The sequence below is a fragment of the Motacilla alba genome, chromosome 6, assembly GCF_015832195.1.
Source record: "Motacilla alba alba isolate MOTALB_02 chromosome 6, Motacilla_alba_V1.0_pri, whole genome shotgun sequence".
In the NCBI taxonomy this organism is placed as follows: Eukaryota; Metazoa; Chordata; class Aves; order Passeriformes; family Motacillidae; genus Motacilla; species Motacilla alba.
In genome coordinates, this window is record NC_052021.1 from 17,578,708 (window position 1) to 17,598,793 (window position 20,086).

The 20,086-nt window shown below is 40.8% G+C and overlaps 1 protein-coding gene across 5 annotated transcripts in view; it reads right to left on the minus strand.

Annotated features, from left to right (window-relative positions):
- The window catches only part of MARCHF8 (membrane associated ring-CH-type finger 8), an 83,256-nt gene that overhangs the window by 41,473 nt on the left and 21,697 nt on the right, over nucleotides 1-20,086 (minus strand). The window contains exon 1 of one of the 5 annotated variants that reach the window (XM_038140045.1): nucleotides 4,415-12,011. The exons of the other annotated variants lie outside the window; for them this stretch is intronic. Within the exon in view, the coding sequence (XP_037995973.1) occupies nucleotides 4,415-4,426 (12 nt within the window). The 5' untranslated portion in view covers nucleotides 4,427-12,011. Of the gene's footprint in view, nucleotides 1-4,414; nucleotides 12,012-20,086 lie in introns of those variants that run through there. 5 annotated transcript variants of the gene reach the window in all.

The following is a 20,086-nucleotide window of genomic DNA, read 5'->3' on the forward strand; positions in this document are numbered from 1 at the left end:
ATCTCCTGTTAAACACTGCCACAAGGTGCTTTAGTCCAACCTGGTACAGCAGTTCCTAAGTTCTCTATTCTAGCTATGGTCTTAACTTTGTTGACAACTTTAGTACTTTGGTTATCATGAGTGTAAGGGGCTCTTTGGGTCTTTGAGTCAGTTCTCTGGATTAATCAGCATTATGAGATATGCATTTAGTGCTGAAGGGTTCAAGAATACATTATCTTCTACTCCCATACAGGAGATGATTCTCTCCAGAAACTGAATTTAGATCTTAGTAAAAAAATCAGCAAATCAGAAAAACAACAATACATGACAGGAAGAGAAAATAAATGCCACTAGTACCTCAAATAACTGCAGTGCAGAGATGCAGTCAGATAAAAGTATCTTAGGATGACACTATAAAAATGCAAAATATAACCGAATTCCCCAGATCCCAGACTGCAATTGTTGCTGTTCCTTCCTTCCTGACCTCCATTTTCTCAGTGCTTTCAAGCTGCCAGCCTTCACTAGCTTCACACAAGCTCCTCCAGGAGCACAGGAATGTCACAGTGTCTAGATTTCTCTGCAAAATCCAGTGCAGAGGTGGTCTGACTTGGAGAGATTTAACTGGCCTATCCGTACTCACAATTTTATATCTCAGTCCAAGGTCTGAGGTCATCAGCATCAATAGGCCAACATTTACAAATGGTGTTGAAATGCCTTTCTGTTAGCTTTAAGCTCAGATGTTGTGTGTGTCTGCAATCATCTCACTTCAGGATTGCTCTCTAAACACTGCTGAAGGTCAAATACATGACCAGGTAGGGCCAAAGCAAAACTGAAATGAATATCATTTACTATATGCAAGACATCAAAATGCTACTTTACCTCCAGTCTGTTCACTTGCTGTTACTTTAATAAGAATGCACAAATAAACTGGACCAAACCTGAGCTGTGCCAAGACAGCACATCACTCAGCCAAGACTTGCTCAGAGAGAAGCAGCTGCAGCTTGGCACATCTCTGCACTAATGTGCTCATTCAGCTCTTAGACTGGGCCTGTCTGTATTGACAGTCATGTCCTGACTCACTGAAGTTGCAGTCAATAAAGGAAGATGCACATGGTTGCCTGCTATCCCTCTGAATCTACCAAACCCTACACAGGTCACATCCCTACTGTATTTCTTCCCATTCCCAGGAGGGAAGAAATATACAACAGCACTTCAGTTGTTTCTGCTCAGATATCAGAGCATCCTGTACCTTTTGGACAATGAGATGTGGAAGTCTGGGGAGGTGTGATGGGGGGAACAGTGTCCCTCCTTTTACTGACCCTCTCTTATCACCAGTGGCCAAGACATGCCCATGATGAAGAGGCCAAACCCATTACAGTGCTGAGGCTGAAGCACAAGGAGATGATGGCACCTCTTTGCCCTCCTCCACCAGACCCAGGTGCAGAGATCTCCCGTCTGGCATGCTGCCATCCTCAAGGAGGTGCAGAGGACCCTCCCTTATGCAGCCCCACCACTTTCTCCTCCCAGCCACACCCATGGGAGAAAGGCACTCACTGTCATCCCCTGCTGCTGGCAAAAGAGGGAGTCTTCCCTGTTTTCTGTTACTTTTCCCAAGGATATCACAGATGGATTTAATTTAAATGCTATTACAACATGATGCTGCCTTTACATCACCTAACTAATAACTCCTCTCCCATTCACTGCTTTAAGACCAATATGAGCATACTCTTCATTTCAGTTTGTGACATTTCTTGCTGCTGTTAAATAGGGAATATTTTAATTGTATTTCTGATTCTTCCATTAGAAGCCTTTATATTCCATTACAAAGAGACTGAGGTAGGAGATGAAACTGGTAAGGAGTTTTATCAAATAAGTCTCAGCCGTGCTGGTTGCCACAGCCTGAATAGAGGGTATGTTGTTTCCTCTTCTGGTTTGATTCCAGCTCTTCACAGTGATCTTCAGAAAAAGAACAAAAATTTGCCCTTTTCTTCCTTATTTATTACCTTTTTTTAAAATGTTCAGTACAATCTCTCATCTTCCTGTATCTCTAAGTAATGCCTGAAGTGTTCTGTTCAGTCAAAATATTTTTCTCACTCTTAGCTGATAGCACAAATCTTAGGTAAATTTGGAAAATATTTTAATCCAGAACAACTCTCAGACATGTGAAAGTTTACCATCATTGTTACAATGTCTGAATTTTTAAAAATTGTAAAAAATCAGAATAAAACTTCTCTTTCCAAGACTGAGATTTTATGATCAACAGTTCATCCATATAATTTTATGAACATAGTCCATCCAGGTCTCTCATATTTCAGCTTCTTTCTTGTATTTCAGCTTCTTGAAGATTTTGAGGAACTTCTGAAGCATGGGCATAAGCCCAACCACTTTTATATGACACATCAAATATGACACTTTCACCTGGGCCCAAAGTGGTTTAAGCCAGGGTGAACATGTTTGAGTCCTCTCTGTGCAAACCATGCTGTAATTGTGGCTTTGTGCTACAGCGATAGTATTAGACAGCATTTGATCATAAAAAAGAATTCATAAAATCAGTTGAGTGGAGGCTGAGTACAGACGAAATTTGAGAGCAGACAGATGCAAAAGAACACATGTAGACACTTTTAGAAAATCTAATTTAAAATTATTAATATAATACACAAGCAAGTGCAGAAATAACTCTTGCTTCCCCATATCCTGATGACTAGACAAGGTAACTCCAGACTCTAGGAGTAACTGAGCTGCAGAACAGTAAAATACACTTTATTGTTAAAAAACCTTTAAGTTACATAATTGTGAATACATCTCCACTGACTTCAGTCAATTAACTGAAAGCACAGGACCTTTTAAGTCTAATAAAATCAGATAAATAATTCTGCTAGCCAGCTTCCATGAAACAAGGATCTTACACATTGAAATGTCATACACTCAGTTGTAAGAGAATATGAGACTGCCAGCTCTCTATCTTATGGCAAATATTGAAGCATCTGCAAAATTCAAGTAGGAGAGCAATTCTCAGTGTATGCACAGCATATAAACTTGAAGTACTTTCACACAAAGTCAAAACAAGCTTTTAAAGTTTTAGAGTCAACATTTCAAGTTATTTAGGACTACCAAAAGCATACATGTGTCCCCCTACCAAAGCCACAGACTGATAATGTGTAGGACAAGATCCTGTAACTCCCAACCATTAAAAGGCACAAAAGAAATGTCACTAAATAACATTCTTGTGTACGTGCAAATTTTATTTAGGGGATCATGTCATCTTGGAAGACAACATATTGGCAGTCAGCATACATTTAAGCTCCACCAAAAACATGTGACCATTAATCTCCCGGAGGATTTCACATAAAGCTGACAATTTTTGCTTCAACCGGCAATGTTTATTTCCTAAATCCTTGACTGGACTTCAAGCTATCATTTTGAAAAAAAACAACTCATCTGCACAGCAAAGCACCATTTTGTCCTGGTTGTCTAGCAGTGACTCTTGATCTTTGCACTGTCAAGTTTATCAGCCCACTAAAATAAATAAATAAACAAATAGATCGTAAATGCCAATCTCCCCAAAGCTCCAGCAGATCCCCAAGAGGCAGAACACAAACCCGCACAGCGCAGCTCGCAGCCAGAAGCGGCACCCACACACACACACACAAGCACATTCCAGACAAACAAAGCGCATAACATTTGAACATTCTTGCCAAATGAGATTATGTGTTTGTGTACCTCCTTCTCACACACATGCACAAACCCACACATTACACAGCAAATAATGCTCACAGAACAGAACAAAGACCCTTTGTTATTGTTCCATAAGGTTTTGCAAAAGCCCCTTCTTTGTCTAAAACTGTATTAACAGTATTGCTAGAGCCTTAATAATTTAAACATACAAAGCTTGCAAAGACAGACTATGGATTTCTTTTAGAGTAACTGGTAACATTAGAAAATGCAGATATGCTTTGAGAACAGAAGCTCCTATTTACAAGCGTCTTTATTCAGCAAATTTTAAAAAGTAGCAAATATTGCAGCCATTCAAACACAGACCCTCTGAAAGGACACACTGGAGCTAAGGCTTAGCACATCCAGCTGTGTTTTAACAGAATCTCTTAAGGTTACCGTACCCCCAAAGTGAAGTGCTAAATAACCAATAAAATCAAAAAGCTACCTTAAAGAAAAACAACTCAAAACCTTCCAAAAACCAGCAAGTTGTCTCCTTGTTTTTAAACCCCAGCACCTTTGGAAGAATGTCAGTGTGAATGAAGGAAACATGTAAAAGAAAATATTGCATCTTCATAGTTAGAACTGAACAAAGTATGACACTTAAAGGGATCATTCAGGTAGGAACCTAAGGAGGAACCTCTCCAGCAGCCTCCCTTGACAGGGGCTGCCCTGACACACATTTATCCTGCAGCAACCCTCTGCTGACAAGACATTCTCCTACCTGAAGCTTCATTTTCCAGCATGAATGCACGTGTGTATCCTCAGTGCAGCTTTTCCTGGTTGCATGACTCCTGTTCTTCAGACTAAAGAGACAGAGGGGTTTAAGCAGAGCTGCAGTCTGCCCTACATTTGGTTGCAGATGAATAGAAAGAGTTGGTGCAGTACTTGCCTGGGCTTGTTTAAGTCGCCTAAATATAAATACTAGTGTAGCTTAAACTAGACTAACTACTTCCTCCAGCTGATTACAGTGAAAAGAGCTTGTGATGAATAATGCATGAGAGCTCCTATGAACATGCTCCATTCCTTGCAGCAGCTGATGTCCACCTCTCTCTGCTTCCCCAAAGCAATCCTTAGCAATTTTTGTGCTATGAAGCATAACAATTCTCCAAATGTCCAAAGAGCAAGGAGGGTGACCCTTTCAGATCCATTTTCTTTCCTCATTAGTCAAACAGAGCTAGTGATTTTTTTTTTCTTTAATAGAAGTGTACACAGCTACAAATCAAAGGCGGCATGATAAGCACAGAATCATGTCTCTGGGACAACATAACTCTTGTAAATTCAGTTGCTTAGTAATTAGTTTTTCTTAAGGGCTGTGATGCAAGAGAAGCTGTGTAAAGATGAACACTGAAGACAGCAAAAGAATGTGACAGACCAGAAAATAATGCTGTACAAAGAAGGAGGAAAAAAATGCTTACTGCAACTTGTGAGTTCAGTTGACTGTTTACAGAAAAAAAAATGTTCAGGAGTACTTAGGGGGTACTCCTAATAAGGGGGATTAATAAGGGGGATAAGTTCACATGTTTATTCTCTTAAGCAAAAAATTTTGCTGTGTCAGTAAAATGTTTCAAGCCAGCTACAAAAACAATTTTCAGGTCTTCCAAAGAGTGAAAAAACAGAAGAGTAATTTGCAGGTAATTTATTTAAAAACACAGTTATTGCAATAGGCAAAAGTTACTTTTAGATTCAGGTCTATTTCTCAGAATTATTTTGTTTCAATTCCGTTGTTAGATACACATCACCTTATTCGGCATTCCTGTATCAGTTACCCACTGCAATCCGAGTGACACTGCTGCCCAAACACAACTGACAAGGCTCTCAAAAGCCATTAGTTTCCTGTAAAGAAAATGTGGCTTGTCAGTCTCCCAAGCAACAAGAGTTAGGGCCAGAGGAAATGGCCTGAAATTGCACCAGAGGAGGTTTAGATTGGCTGTTTGGAAAAATTTGTCACCAAAAGGGTTGTTAAGTGTTGGAACAGGCTGCCCAGGGAGTGATTGAGTCACCATTCCTGGAGGTATTTAAAAGATATAGTGCTCAGGGCTGTGTTTTAGCTTAGACTTGGAAGTGTTAATCACTAGACACAATGATACTGAGGTCTTTTCCAGCCTAAATGATTCTGTGATTTACAGTGAGAGTTCATGCAGCTTCCTAAATTCTGAACCATGGCTCTTCAGTTTGGGCATAACTTAATTCTCTAGACAGCTCTGAAATCACATTGTCTCAGGTCACATCAAAACTGAAGAGACAGTTCCTGCTTTCTACCTCCAATTCACACAAAAGATTAAAGAGAGAAGATGAAGATAACAGAGACTAGAAACAGAAAGGTATATTCGATAAAAATTAGAGTCATCTGAAGCTCAGTTATGACTGCTTGTTACTTTGCAAGGACTCCTCTTTCACCTTTGCTGAAGGTGGTCCTCCTGCATGGATCAAAGCTCATAAACTTACCAAACTTATGTCTCTCTAGATGACATTATCCAGACAGTTACATTTACTGTTGTGCTTTGCTGTGTTACCCCGTGACCTCAGGAATGTGATACACACACCACAAGGCACAGAAGAGGATTTACCTTTCCATCAACTGCACTTTTTTTTTTACAGATCAACTCCATCTTTTAACCCTCATCAGTTCTTGCCACATCCACTTTTAAACTGAAGTTTTCAGAGGACTGCACCCCATTCAAAATGCAGTTTCACCACAAAGTTACATGGTACAAATCTGATGAAAAAGATCACTGTGAAAATACCTCATTTCTCATGTTCTTCCTCTTACTCAAGGTCAAGGATAACACCCTGAACTAGACAGACCTTTTGTCTCATCCAACACAGCTGGTCCCATATCCTGTGCACTCTGTAACTCACTGTTTCTCCCTCCCCCGCTCACAGAATACTTTTAAAAAAGAAAAACTCCAATGCAAAATCATATCCACCATAAGCATTATCAGCTCTTGGCTGATATACCAAAGGCTATGGAAACACTTCACTTACCAATATCTACAGATAAACAAACCTCAAGGAGGCAAAATATCTTAAAATTTACAAACTGAGGCCTTAATGTCTTCCTTCAGCCTCCTCCATTATGATTTAAACAAGAAGCTTCCAGAGAATTAAAAGGGTTTAGTTTGGTGAGAAGGCAGGGGCTCTGCATAAATCCAGCCTTGTACACCAGGTAAGCAATCAGGCTGCACATGACAGATGCAGAATTACTTTATAGAGAGAGCTTCTGTCTCTGCAAAGGAAGCTAAAAGGGCTACATCTTGTTAGCAATCAAACTTCTGCCTTAGCTGAACTTGGGCTGCTGTGGATTCACTACCCAGATGTTTACTTTCATATCTGGAAGATAGTGTTGAATTCTGAGAACTTTTTTTCAAAGGGTCTAAGTCTGAGGGTAATGGCATGATTTGCTGGAGGGGAGGGGGAAAATCATGCCATAAATACACATTTCTAAGGCTTCTATAAAGGGAAGCATGTTATCTAAGCTCAGTTAAAAATTTCACATAGCCCTTTGGAAATATACCCTTCTCCTCTTAGTACTTCAGGAGGTAGAAGAGAAATACGGTGTAATTACGATCTGCACCAGTGTTACACCAGTGAACTCTCAGCAGAAGTATGGGTGCACATGGCCCAGGGTACTGCCCCCATGACACCAGGTGTTACGTCTAAATTCCCGGGAGAAGCAAACCAGAACACAAACAGATGAGCATGACCGTAATGAAACACAATTTATTATTGCATACCATTTCTTAGACCATTCTCTCCGCTGCATATTCAACTTAAAATGTAACAAGAGAATTAAAGCCTGTCTGCCTTCTAAAGAGGATGCTTCACAGAGATTTACCTAAAAAAAAAAAAGTTTTCCTAAGTTTTTACAGAATAATGAGCTCAACCAGTTTTTGAATTCATCCATTCATTTGACATCATGGGATTTGCACTAAAAAACTGCTTGTCCATTTACAGACATCCACTCCTATACAAAACTTCCAGTTTCTATGTATCAGAACTTCAGGAAAAAAAAAACACATTGGAAACAAGAATATTGAAAGTCTAAAGCCATGTGGCAAATAACTCTGAAGTGATTTGAGTTAATGGATTTTTTAAAGGGACGTGCCACATATGACTACTTAGAGTTAACATACTCTTGAGTCTTGCATCCCAAAATAAAGCAAGCTGCCGCTTGGGTTTTTTTCTCAAATACTGCGATCTAACCAATGTGTTAAGTCTTATGTTTGTGAAGCTAAAAAGAGCAGTTTAAAAATTAAAGGCATTCAGCCAGACAGCTTTATATTTCATTTAATATGAACAACATTTTGTAGCATTCTCCTGCATGCCTGAATAATCATGTTGCCAGTGTGAAAGGAAGAGATGCAGGAAAGGCCTCGCCACAGCAAGAACACTGCTTAGCAAAATCATCTTTCATTCATGTGCACTTATTGGGTGAAACTAGAAATAATGCGTGTAGAGCAAACTCACAGACGTATCACTTCATTACATGCTTATGCTAGGGGCCAAGCTGAATAATTTTGGTTAAGTATTTAGCTACTGGCTGGCCAGTTAATTTTACAGTCAAATTTTGTACAGTCTATTTAGTTTCTCCCATTTTTAAATAACTGCAACCTCCTGGGGAAATTCTCTACTAGACCATCTGCTCGTTTCCTATAAATCCTCCTTTCAGACCTTACACAAATTTCTGAGCTGCCAATCAGAACTTCTTTGATGTCTGAGTGAACAAAACCCCAACTATTCTGAATTAAAACCTGCACTACAAAGAGATTAGTTATCCCTGATCAGTAAAATAAGAGCAGCGAAGCGGGTCAGCTCTCTGCAGCACACCTCAAGCAGCAGATGCACTCTTGGTGGATGAGCACTTTTGGTCCTTCCCTGGCCACAGGACAGTCACGAGCCAGGGGCAATTCACCTCACATTTCCAGCTTGTTAGTCTCTCTGGAGTTTCTGTGCGTCCAAGCACCTTGTTTGCTAACATCTCAGCTGGTACTGCCCAGGAACAGCTGATGGATGTTTCCCAGGCCTAAGCTTAAAGGAGGGTTGAAGGAAGGGAGAACCAACTTGAATGGCAAAAAGTGTACTGGGGAAAGATAAGCTTAAGGAGATGTTAAATACCAGGCAGTGTTTCCTGTCTGTGCGTTCCCATTGTCATGCTTGTGCAAGCACTGCTCTGCTCTCCTCTGGCTTGTGAAACACTGCAGGCTGTGCGGATCCAACGATACACCAGATATTTTCCAAACAAACAAGGCTGAAAGGAGTTTCAGCAATCAGGAACACTCTGAACAAGCTAATGGACTTTGATCCTGCAGATGTTTCTCCAAGTGCATGTGAACTCCACAGTAGAAAAAAGTAGTGAAGATTTTATAGCTGTTTTTAATTAAATTAGTGCCAGTCTCCAAACTGTACCAAGTGTTAACAAATTCCACATAAGAACTCTTCCAACGCATGCTTCTACGGAAAAGGCAGAAAGACAGCAGCGCCTGTTGGTAGGAGCTGACTTTTGTTGATGCCGGTGTCTAACTCAAATACTGCAACAGGCAATTCACAATGCTGCAAAGCAATTAAGAGCTGCTTACCCAAGTACTGTGGGTGTTAATAATGCAACTATAAAACAAGAGTGGGGTATAGCAGTAGAGCCTGAAGAATTTTTCAAAAAAGTGTTAAAAGACTGACTACAGAAAAAATCAAAACAAAACCCACCAAAAATCCAAATCCACAAAAACCAATTCAGACTATCAAAAACTGGATGGTTGAACATGAAATGAAATGGCCAAGCAAGTAAGGGGCATATGGGGCATGGTAAGGCTTTTATTTCCCCTCACATGTACATTTTTGACTCTGTTTTGCTTTTTGGCCCCATAAAATAGAACGGAGTTCAGACCAGTGCACCGCACACAAGTTCTCCCCAACAAAAACTGCACAGGCAGGAACTAGTTAGGTTACTTTCATGAACATTTGAGAAATCTAGGAGAAAAAAAGTAAAAACCAGAACTTTGCTATGAAGAGGAACTGTATGAGCTTCCTCAAAAGTCTCTTCAAAAAATCCCCAAAACAACAATGAAAAACCAAAAACCACCACAAAAAAACCTCACCCCAAAAAACAACCCATCAGATTCAAAAATCACAACAGCTAAAACCTATCCAGATATGCAAGAAGAATTCACCAGAAGGAAGACAACAGGCACAGGGTCAAGGCTCTGCATTAAAAACCCCCAAAAATTCTGGTTATAAACCAGAACATCAGATTTGACATAACATCAGAAATTTCTGTCCTAATGACCACTGAAAACCAGAAAGGCTATCAAAATGGGTTGATCTCATCTGCCTTCCTTCACTCTGCAATCCAGAGACTTGGGTGTGCCCCAGGTTTACCACAGGTAGGCAGAGAGAAGTCAGTGTTAAAAACAGGACTTAACAATGTACTTCTTGTGCTCCAGTTGGGTACTCCTCCATCATTCTTGGGACAGATGGCATAGGAGCACCAGAGCCTGCCACCGAGTTCCTGGTGGGATATGTGTGAGCAGTGAGACCAGAGGGAACATCTTCTTGAAATTTCATTCTGTAAATGAAACTCTCATACCTGGGCACATTACCCACTCTTGAAATTCTCCCCACTAACTCTTGCAGAAGAAACATCCCTTACAGCAGCTGTGCTCAGGATGTGCCTGGGAGGAAGTGCTGCCTTATTGCAATCAGGCTCACCCCATCTGTTGGGTGGGGCTTTTTTGCCAGTCTGTTGTCTCCTATTAATATTTTCCTAAAGGTCTGTTTCAGCTCAGTAGAACTCCCACCTTTACTATGTCTGATATAGAGGAGTTTTTCCTTCCATTTCTCTTCTCAAATGTTTCCATCTAAAAATGGAACAAATGATACTGATATAAAACATGTTCCATTGGTGAAGATCTGACTGATGACAGATTTGATGTTGGCCTTCTCAAATTAAGACATCCCTGCTGTTTCCACAAGATTGGTGCTAAGGCAGGCATCAGTCAATATTTTCAATAATAATATGGAAATTAATTTTTAAAAACCAGCATAGGATATATATAACTCTGCCAGTTATATATACAGGTGACACAAAGCTTAGCAGGCTGATGAGGCTTACAGACATTTCAGACACAGAGCATGTGAAACTGATTTGGGGAAAAAAACCCACAGTACTAAAACTGCCTTTTATTTTTACTGAAGTCACACAGGCTGCAATTGCAAATTACGTGGGTTTCAGCCTACAAAGCAGAAGTGCAGTAGAGGATTAGCTGTAGAAAGCTGTAGAGAAATGACAAGTGAAAATGAGAACCTGAATGGGCTTTGAGAACAGGATCAATGCCATTCACCCCTGCATTACAGCAAGCAGAGTTTTCAGTTTTCCCTCTGAACTGCCAAGGTAGCATCGAAGAACTGAGTGAGGAAAAAACTGGAAAGCCACTGAAACCCTACTAGCAAGAGCAGCACAGCATGCCTTGTAATTCAGACACTTGCTTTTCCAGTGTCCCAACATTTACTTTCAAACAGGAGAGGCCCCAAGAGGATACCTTTCCATCCCTCATTCCCCCTGCCCCATTTACAATGCTGAAGGAAACACCCTATTGGGTGAGACTCCAGAATTTTATCTGTAAGTTTTTAGATAAAGTGAATTACCTCACTTGTTATCACAACACACAGGTCCAAAAGCAGAATTTAAGAGACTGTTTCAATTACTCAAGAAAGAGTTGCTAGCAACTAGCAGGCAAAGCACTTCTGTGCACTGTGATGGTGGCTGGCATGGAAACAAACTAAGACAGAAGCTTTACCCTTCATCTTCAAATCAAAGCTGGAAGCTGCTTCCAAATACCATGAGTTACAGATTCAACGTACAGGGGTAGCTACATGCAACATAACACAGGTAATTCCAAGTCAGATGTGGCCAACCCTGCTGGCCTTCAGTGTCACAAACTTCAAAGGAATCATTAAAATAAAACAAGCCATTTTCAACGAAACGGTTTTGGGGGTGGGAGGTGCTACTTTTATATTGACTCTAGCTAGGAATTAGGACAATCAACCCTTTATTACCAGTGTCTAAAAATTACATGTAAATCTATATATAGATATATCTATAACACAGACACAGAATAAGTAGATTGGAAGAGACCTTCAAGATCACCGAGTCCAACCCATGTCCTAACACCTCAACTAAAACATGGCACCAAATACCATATCCAGTCTCTTTTTAAACACATCCAGGGATGGTGACTCCACCACCTCCCTGGGCAGACCATTCCAGTACTTTATCACTCTAATATCCAACCTATATTTCCCTTGGCACAGCTTAAGACTGTGTCCTCTGGTTCTGTCAGCTGCTGCCTGGAGAAAGAGACCAACCCCCACCTGGCTCTAACCACCTTTCAGGAAGTTGCAGAGTGGTAAGATCACCCCTGAGTCTCCTTTTCTCCAGGCTGAACATCCCCAGCTCCCTCAGTGGTTCCTCACAGGGTTTGTGTTCCCAGTCCCTCTCCAGCCTCGCTGCCTCCTCTGGATGCGCTCAAGCGTCTCAACGCCCTTCCCAAAGTGAGGGGTCAGAGCTGGACTCAAGGTGTGACCTCACCAGTGCTGAGTACAGGGGGAGAATGTACGTATATACATACAGGTATGTATATTCTGATTGGCATATTAAAAACATAAAAAAATAGGTGTTTTGTTTAAATCTTTAATTTTTACTCCAACATGCCTGTTCCCCTTCGGCATGAACTTCATCACTGTATAGTGGTACTGATTTTTTTGCTTGCTGATTTGGAGCAATTATAACCCAAAGAGTCAAGTTTTTTATATTAATCACAGAAGAGAACCAGATCAGTCCTATTCCCCGCTCTAAGAGAGAAGATACCTTTTCTTAGATTAAGCACAAATCAGCACTGGCAGTAGCCAGTGGTCCTAATTTGCTAATGTTCCTGTGAACTAATGCTTCCCTTATCACTACTTCACTTAAAATGGCTATGGTTTAAAGTTCACAGGTATGCAGTAGCTGTGCTTTACTTCTCCTAGATAGCCCAACCGTGGAGGACAAAAACAGAAACCCCTCTATTTAGGGGTCACTACCACCAATCTGCCTGTGGATGTTGCAGTAACTCCAGTGTCTCTGGAGCACCTGAAGCTTGTTAGCAGCCACAGAGGATCTCACATTCCAGTCTTTCATGCAGAATGAAGTTGTTTAACTGTTAGAGTTAACCAGCTCAGAGAAATTAAGATGCAAAAACTAGCAAATGTTTCACTTTATTGCATACAAGGCTGCCTTGCAATCTTTACCCAAATAATGTGATTTCAGCCATCAAAGTAACAGTAAACATACCTTAGAATACTAGAGGGAAACCAAGCCCAAACAACTCTTTTGTATTCTTTGGGATCAATCAAAAGTTTTCACTGTTATTATGAATAAAAACTGAAGCAAGAAAGTACCACACAAGCCACAGTCTGAGGTAAACACACCTTGTTTCAACCTGAACAACCTATTACCCACTTCCTCTTGCATAGCCATGAATACCTCTACATCTGTGAGACCTACAACAGTGATTTTCCAAGGTGTAAGTACCAAAGAGTAGGACATACAATTACCCTCCAATGCTGTGAGGCACATTGGAAATCCATGACTCCAAATCCAGCTTTGATATAGACCTCAGTAGGTTACACAAAAAATTTAGATGTACACCCCATTTCATTACTTTAAGGTCTCTAAAAAACCGAAGCATAAGACGCAAGCTTATTACTAAAAATGTTCTAATCTTTAAAATACACCAAAAATTCCTTCCACACTCATAGAATCTGAGTATATGAATATCTGTGTTAAACACACCAACTTCCAATTACCCTGACAAATTCACAACATGTGTGAAAAGCAGTTGGTGACACAGCCCCAGATTCCTGCCTCCAGGAACACCAGAAATGCTGCACCCTTAAAGAAAATGGTGGAAACATGCAGTGCTCACTTAGCACAGGGGTGAAGTCAAATGCTGCAGACTCAAGGACAACCCTCTCCCTGACACTAACAGCCACCTGTAGTCCAGGTGCACAAGGAATCAAATGTGGTCTACATTCAAGTAAATGAAAAAATTATAAACAGGCCACTTTCACTCATTGTCATCAACACCAAAGTAGTGCTTATTTACAGGAAGAGAGGACTGGGCTGTAAATAAACTTAAACCTTGACAAATAGGTGAATTCTGCATCTTCCTTTGTTTTTGGAATTCAATTCTTGACTCCTAAAAAATGAAATTCTGAATTTCAACCACTGGCCTCACAGAATACACATGTGGGCTTGCTCAGTAATAAAAGTATGCTTTGACTTGTGGCTGTCATATGAAAATCTCCGTAAGAAATTTCCTAAAACAGGAGCTATTTCTTCTGCCAAAGAGAAGCATGTTTAGTAGCAGATGAGAGACCATCACTCCTGGGACCAAGAGAAGCTAAATTAATCCCAAAGGTGGATTTTGTTTCTAGGTGTGAGGACTATTGACTCAGAAGGTTGTACTCCTAACAGCTTAGATTTCAGCAAAGCAGAGAGCAGCAACTTCTGAAAAACAACTTCCCCTGGCCTGTCAAGAATTATTCATGCGTGGCATAAAGGCCATGTAGAATTAACTAAGTTCAAGGTGCAAATCTATATACAATTTTGTTGAAGTTTTAACTATAAACCACTGGGGTGCAGGGTTTAAGGGGAATCAGCAGCTTAAAACTAGACACAGTTTTAAAATTCCCTGAGGTTCAAGTACCTTAAGGCTAGTACACCATGCCTCCCTGGCAGAATTGTTAGCCTTCCTTCTTCTCTCAAAACAACCCAAAACAAAACACCCTAAAAAACCACCCCAAACCCAACCTACTCTATTTTACCAGGCAAAGAAACACATCTGTCTGAAAGATCAAATCAACAAAGTCATTCCTTATGCATCACTGCATGAGGCAAAACATCCTACGGGAGGAAAAACCATCTGTACTTCTGGGGTGTCTCATTTACAGAAATTACACGTAATGAACGATGAACTTTAAAAATCAGTTTGCAGGAATCTGACAGCCTCACTTGAAAGAAACAACATAGCCAGCGGATGATGAAAATCACTGCACACTACAATCAAGTCTTGACTAATGTCTTTGTGGAGCTGTGGTGATTTCATCAACACAGGTATTTATATGCACATATACATCACTGTAGGATCATGACTGACACACACATCCCATTAGAAGGCAAACAAACAAGCATGCTTCTGCCAGGGAAGAAGAAAAAAAACCTCCAAAGTCACGAGCTCCCATCTAGGGCTCCCTTTATGGAAAGCTGTTGCACATTAACATACACCAGAAACATTAACAGACCTGCAAAACACCACCAAAGCATACATGACTATCATGTAATTAAACTGCATCAGCACTTTTGGAATACAATATTTTCTGAAGAATGACTCTCAGCTTAATTAAGTGAGCTGCTAATAAAAGCCAGACAGATTTTGTTAATATCGGAGAGGTGGTTTAAAATTCAGGTTAATGCAACTGCTAGAGATCATAATCATTAACTCTAAGTTTCTGGTCTTGAGACATCAAAGTAAGGAGTTCACATGCAATAAGCAAAGCCAAAACAGAGACTGTAAACAAATGAGTGATTATAAGCAAACTGCAAAATCTGAAACTGCCAAAGCTTCTTCTCTAAGGAATCACTACCTAAAACTCTGCTGCTGTATCTACTACTGTTAGTTTTCATAATGTTTACTGAATTTTTAAAAGAAAGAGTTTTCTCTTTTCCCTCAAAATCCTTTCAGAAACCACTTCCCACACTTTTCCTTTTGTAATTCATCTCCACTCAGCAGCCATCTGCTCCTTTCCTCACACACACATGCTGTACACACTCCAAAACAAACACAATGCAGAATCAAACAGCGTGATCTGACTTTTTTGTTAGGACTGCTCAAGCAGGAGCAGCTCCCTCCCATCCCATCCCCTCCCTCCCACTTCCTGTCTCCTCTCTTCCCCTTTCACTGGGGTTTGCTGGGAAGCAGCATGTGCTAGCTTCCAAGAATAAGGCTTGAGAGGACCAGCTTCTCACTCTGCACTCAAGCAGAGTAAGAGCAGAGGAAATTGAAGAAAGTCACAACATTTTGCATGTTCACCATGGTCGAGATCGAGCAATGCTCACCACCAGGAGGAAGACCCCTCTGCTCTCCACATACCCCATGCCCACCATGCTCTGCAGCAGAGCTTTGGGCCATGAGCACAAGTGTCTGCAGGCTGGGACTCTGGCAAAGCAGACATCTCAAAGGACCTAGTGACAAAGACTTCCAGCTGTTCAGCTTTTATCCATACACCCAAAGTCCTTTAGAAGGCTAGTCAGCAGTGCCAGCCAGCCCTCTTTCACAGATGAGAGTCAGGACAGCACAAGAACCCAAAGGATTTGCCCAATGCCATCTAACAGGGTGGTAAAACAAAAACAAATCCCAAATTACAGACCTGGTTTAATTCAGGCCTGGCTTCACACTGTGTGCTTCTTGACATATTCCAGGTACCACACCAATGGCAAGGTAAGTCGTGCTCTTGCCAGGAACACATGGGACAGTAGATGAAAGCCCTTAAGCTGGCAAGAGGCAGGAACAGTGGAAAGTGTAACTTTTTCTGAGAAATGCTTTATGATCCATGGATAAACAGCTGAAGTAAAAACCAAGATTTGAATTGTCAGGAAAGGTCTTCACAATTCCCACCCACTCAGAGTCTTTGCCTACAAGAAGTACAGCAGGAGATGTACATTCTGCTTCTCACAGAAGAGATAAAGAATTCTCAGACAAAAATCCTTCCATAGCTAGCCAGTTTTGATACAAAGCAAACTTCAGAAAGGAAAAAAAAATACCAGGTCCTGTGTTAATATATGACATAGCTACACATAAACACACAAATCACAGTCCAAAAAATAAAAGGGGTAAAATTCACAAAGGATTTAGAGCCTGGTTGCTTAATGAATGATTTAGTTTAATGGGCAAGCAAAACCAAACACACCCACAGAGAGCCTTACAAAGCCTGAGTATCTGGACCAAATTCAGCCACTCAGAGACCACATTCACAGCTCAAAGTCCAAAAAGTGAATGGAGAAAGTCAGAGTGCTTCTGTACCTTAAAAACCGCTCTCAAAGTGTCACTCGAGATTCAACATAAAGCACACATCTTTACCTTGAGAATACTGATATATGACTACAAACTCTTGCAAATGCATCAACTGCTTTTTTCCCCCCTAAGTCCTGCTTTTCCAGTAAGACGTGGCTTATTTGAATCAATAGGCTATAGTGCCTTTCCTGTTACAGGATACAGGAGATCATTACAAAGGCAGAACTTTATGAAGATGCTTCACAATGTGCTTCTCTCACCATAACTTCATCCACACAAATTAGGCACTCGGTATCTTCCAGATGACAGCTTTGAGAAGTACCTGGAGATGTCAGGGACAATCACAGCATCTCTGCTGAGCAGCAATACTACACAGCACTTAGAAAACAAGAGCAGTGAGCAGAAGGGAGTTTCAGCCGATCAACTGGAATCAGCAAGTGTAAATCTGACTAGAACATTGATCTGCATCTGTGATAAATGCTGTGCGATCTTTGATGACAGCTCGGCATTGATTCTCAGGTTGAGGCTATTGAGAAGAAACAATACTGTGCCCAAAAATGACTTGCATCAACGTCTCATGATGTCTCATTCCATCACTGATACCACCCATCCCTGATCTGCTTATGAGATCTGCAGAGATCACAGCACCAGAGGCCATGGCTGGTGCACATTTTTAAAAAAGTGGTGAAAAGCTATTGCTGAGGGAGCTTCACTCACTGCAGAAACACTAACAACTTGCAGCAGACACCAGTCTGCTTCAGTGAGGAAGGCAGAAAGCCCTCAAAAAGACAATGATATAACAAAACAAACGCAGAACACCACATCAATCACATGCCAGCATCATTTCCTTGTTTCCCATGAATTCCTGAGAGCTGTTTGCTTTTGCATGCACTAGGAAACACTGCTGCCAGCATACTGCCCACCAAACAGGGGAAGGGGGTTGTGGCTTCTCACACACAACAGAGTGACTCTCCCTTAAATCAGGTAAGCACGAAGCTATTCCTAGTGAAGGGTAAGAAGCTAATGATAGTTATTAATAGCCCTTAAAGCTACCAGTTCATCTGAGTTAAATGCAAGAGTAGTAATCCCTTTATGACCTTCCTTATTTTACTAGGGAAATGGACAAAGTTTCATTAAATACTGCTGCTAACCTCAGATTTCAACTATTTAAATGTTGTAAATTACATTAACCTGAATCTATCAGGCTCTTATGTATACATATCACTGAGGACATAGACCAGAAATGGTAGACAAAAACCTTTCCTCTTAACACTTCCTCAAATTCAATAGGATTTTTGCCACAGTCTTCCACAGGTATTGAGTCTACAATTTAATCTGTCATGAGGCATGCCTAGATATTATACACCACTCAGTATAAGAAACTGGATTGTAAAGGTGGTAGGGATTTTTTGCCGTTCTTCAATTAGTCACAAAACAGTAATCCAGAAAATTTCCTCTTGTAGCAAGAAAAACTAGAATAAAACCATCTCAACAGAAAATAGGCATTTTGAAACTAAAATCTGATTTAAAATATGACAAGGATAATCTAGAAATTCTTTTTGTCTTTCATCCCATCTCCCCTTTCCTATATTCTTTAAATATGAGCAAAACTCAGTCTTGCCCAGTGTGTCTTGACTGCATCCAAGAGTTAACAGGACTCTGACTATAAAGTATCCTTGACCACCCTAACTGATGCAATATGAAAATTTAACTGGATTGGTCAAAGTCAGCACATTAACAAATTGATTGCCCTCCAGCTCATTGTAAGATCCACCATTAAAGGTTAACACCAGAAGCAGGAGTGAGGAAGGGAGTGTAAGAGCCAGGTTCATGTGCATAGAGAGCAGCCACAGTGTAGTACAGCTGACAGCTCACCCAGAGTTCCAGCTGTTCCAGCTGTAGTTTTGGCAGAATGCAGGACACCTGGGGATGAATGAATATGCTGATAGAGACAGGAAGGACAAGACTTGGGAAACACAAAGTGTTTCCAAGTTAGCCTAATCTATTGCTTGCATGGTCCTACTTCCTCTTCAACACTGCACATATTTAAACAAGTATTCTGTTCTGTTTCTAATGTGCCAAGGCTTGAAAATACAACAGAAACCCAGCAAGGGGAACAATAATCAACATTTCAACTAGTTACCATGAAGGAAACACGGGATATTTGTTAACACAAAGTCACTGTGCTGGAAATTAAAAACATGTTTAGAAGAAGAGTTGAGACTCTCACTTGAGCCCACTGCATGGTTAGAGGCACAAGTTGTTCTGATCTGCCTCCTAATCTGCATCGCCCCAGAGCAGAGTAGTAAATTCACAGCACTGCCCTGCATTTGACAAGGGAGCTGTGTCACTCTCAGCACATAGTTACTATATGGGAGAGCACCAAAGGGAGGAAACAGCAGAGCCCTCTTACCCAGGGAGCTGCCCAGACAGTAACTGTGTGACGGGTGGGAAGGGACAGATTCAAGCAGACTCAAGACAAGGTGCTTTATGGATTTAGAGCATCTCCTCTGTGATAGCCACTTCTCGCCTAGTTCTGGCAACCAAAGGCAGCAGTGTGCCAGCCTAATTAATTACTGGTTTAAGAATCTGAAGGGCTAGAATCCGTTTTCAGATGTTATTAAGGAAAAGACTCAAAACAGCCAGTATTAGACCAGTTTATTTCTCCTGGTGACTTTGATAGGTGCAATCTGGACAGCTGTCAGGTGAGATGGGTAATCAGAGCAAATTATCTCAACACATCAGAAATTACTCTTTTACCTTACTCAAAGTTAGTGTTGGTGAATCCCTTCCTGTAAACATGACAGGGCCTTTCTAGTCCCTCATACAAAAACACCACCGTATATGTAATCAGCACACCTCAGAGTTAACCACTGCTGAGCAGTCCACAAAGCAAGCCCTGCAGCTGTACCATAATGTGAATGTTCTCCTGATGCCATTTTTCGTTGAAGCTACAAAACCACAAGGACATTTCTGTGGAACTGACAGATAGTACAAGATCAATGCAGTACAGTGTACACTAAAGCACAATGCACATTAAAGTTTTTGGGCTAGATCAGACACAGCCCAGATAAATAAGGCTGACATGTGAAGACTAGACATAGTCTAGTCTTCTTCACATGCTATTACAAACTGTTAAGTAGTGTATTGATTGGATTTTACTGGATTTATAATCAGTAGATAATACAGATACTTTTGCATTAGCACCACACCAAGACCTCAGACTGATTCCACTCACACACATACTCCCAAAGGAAGAATACAAATCATACTGCATAAACCAGTATGGC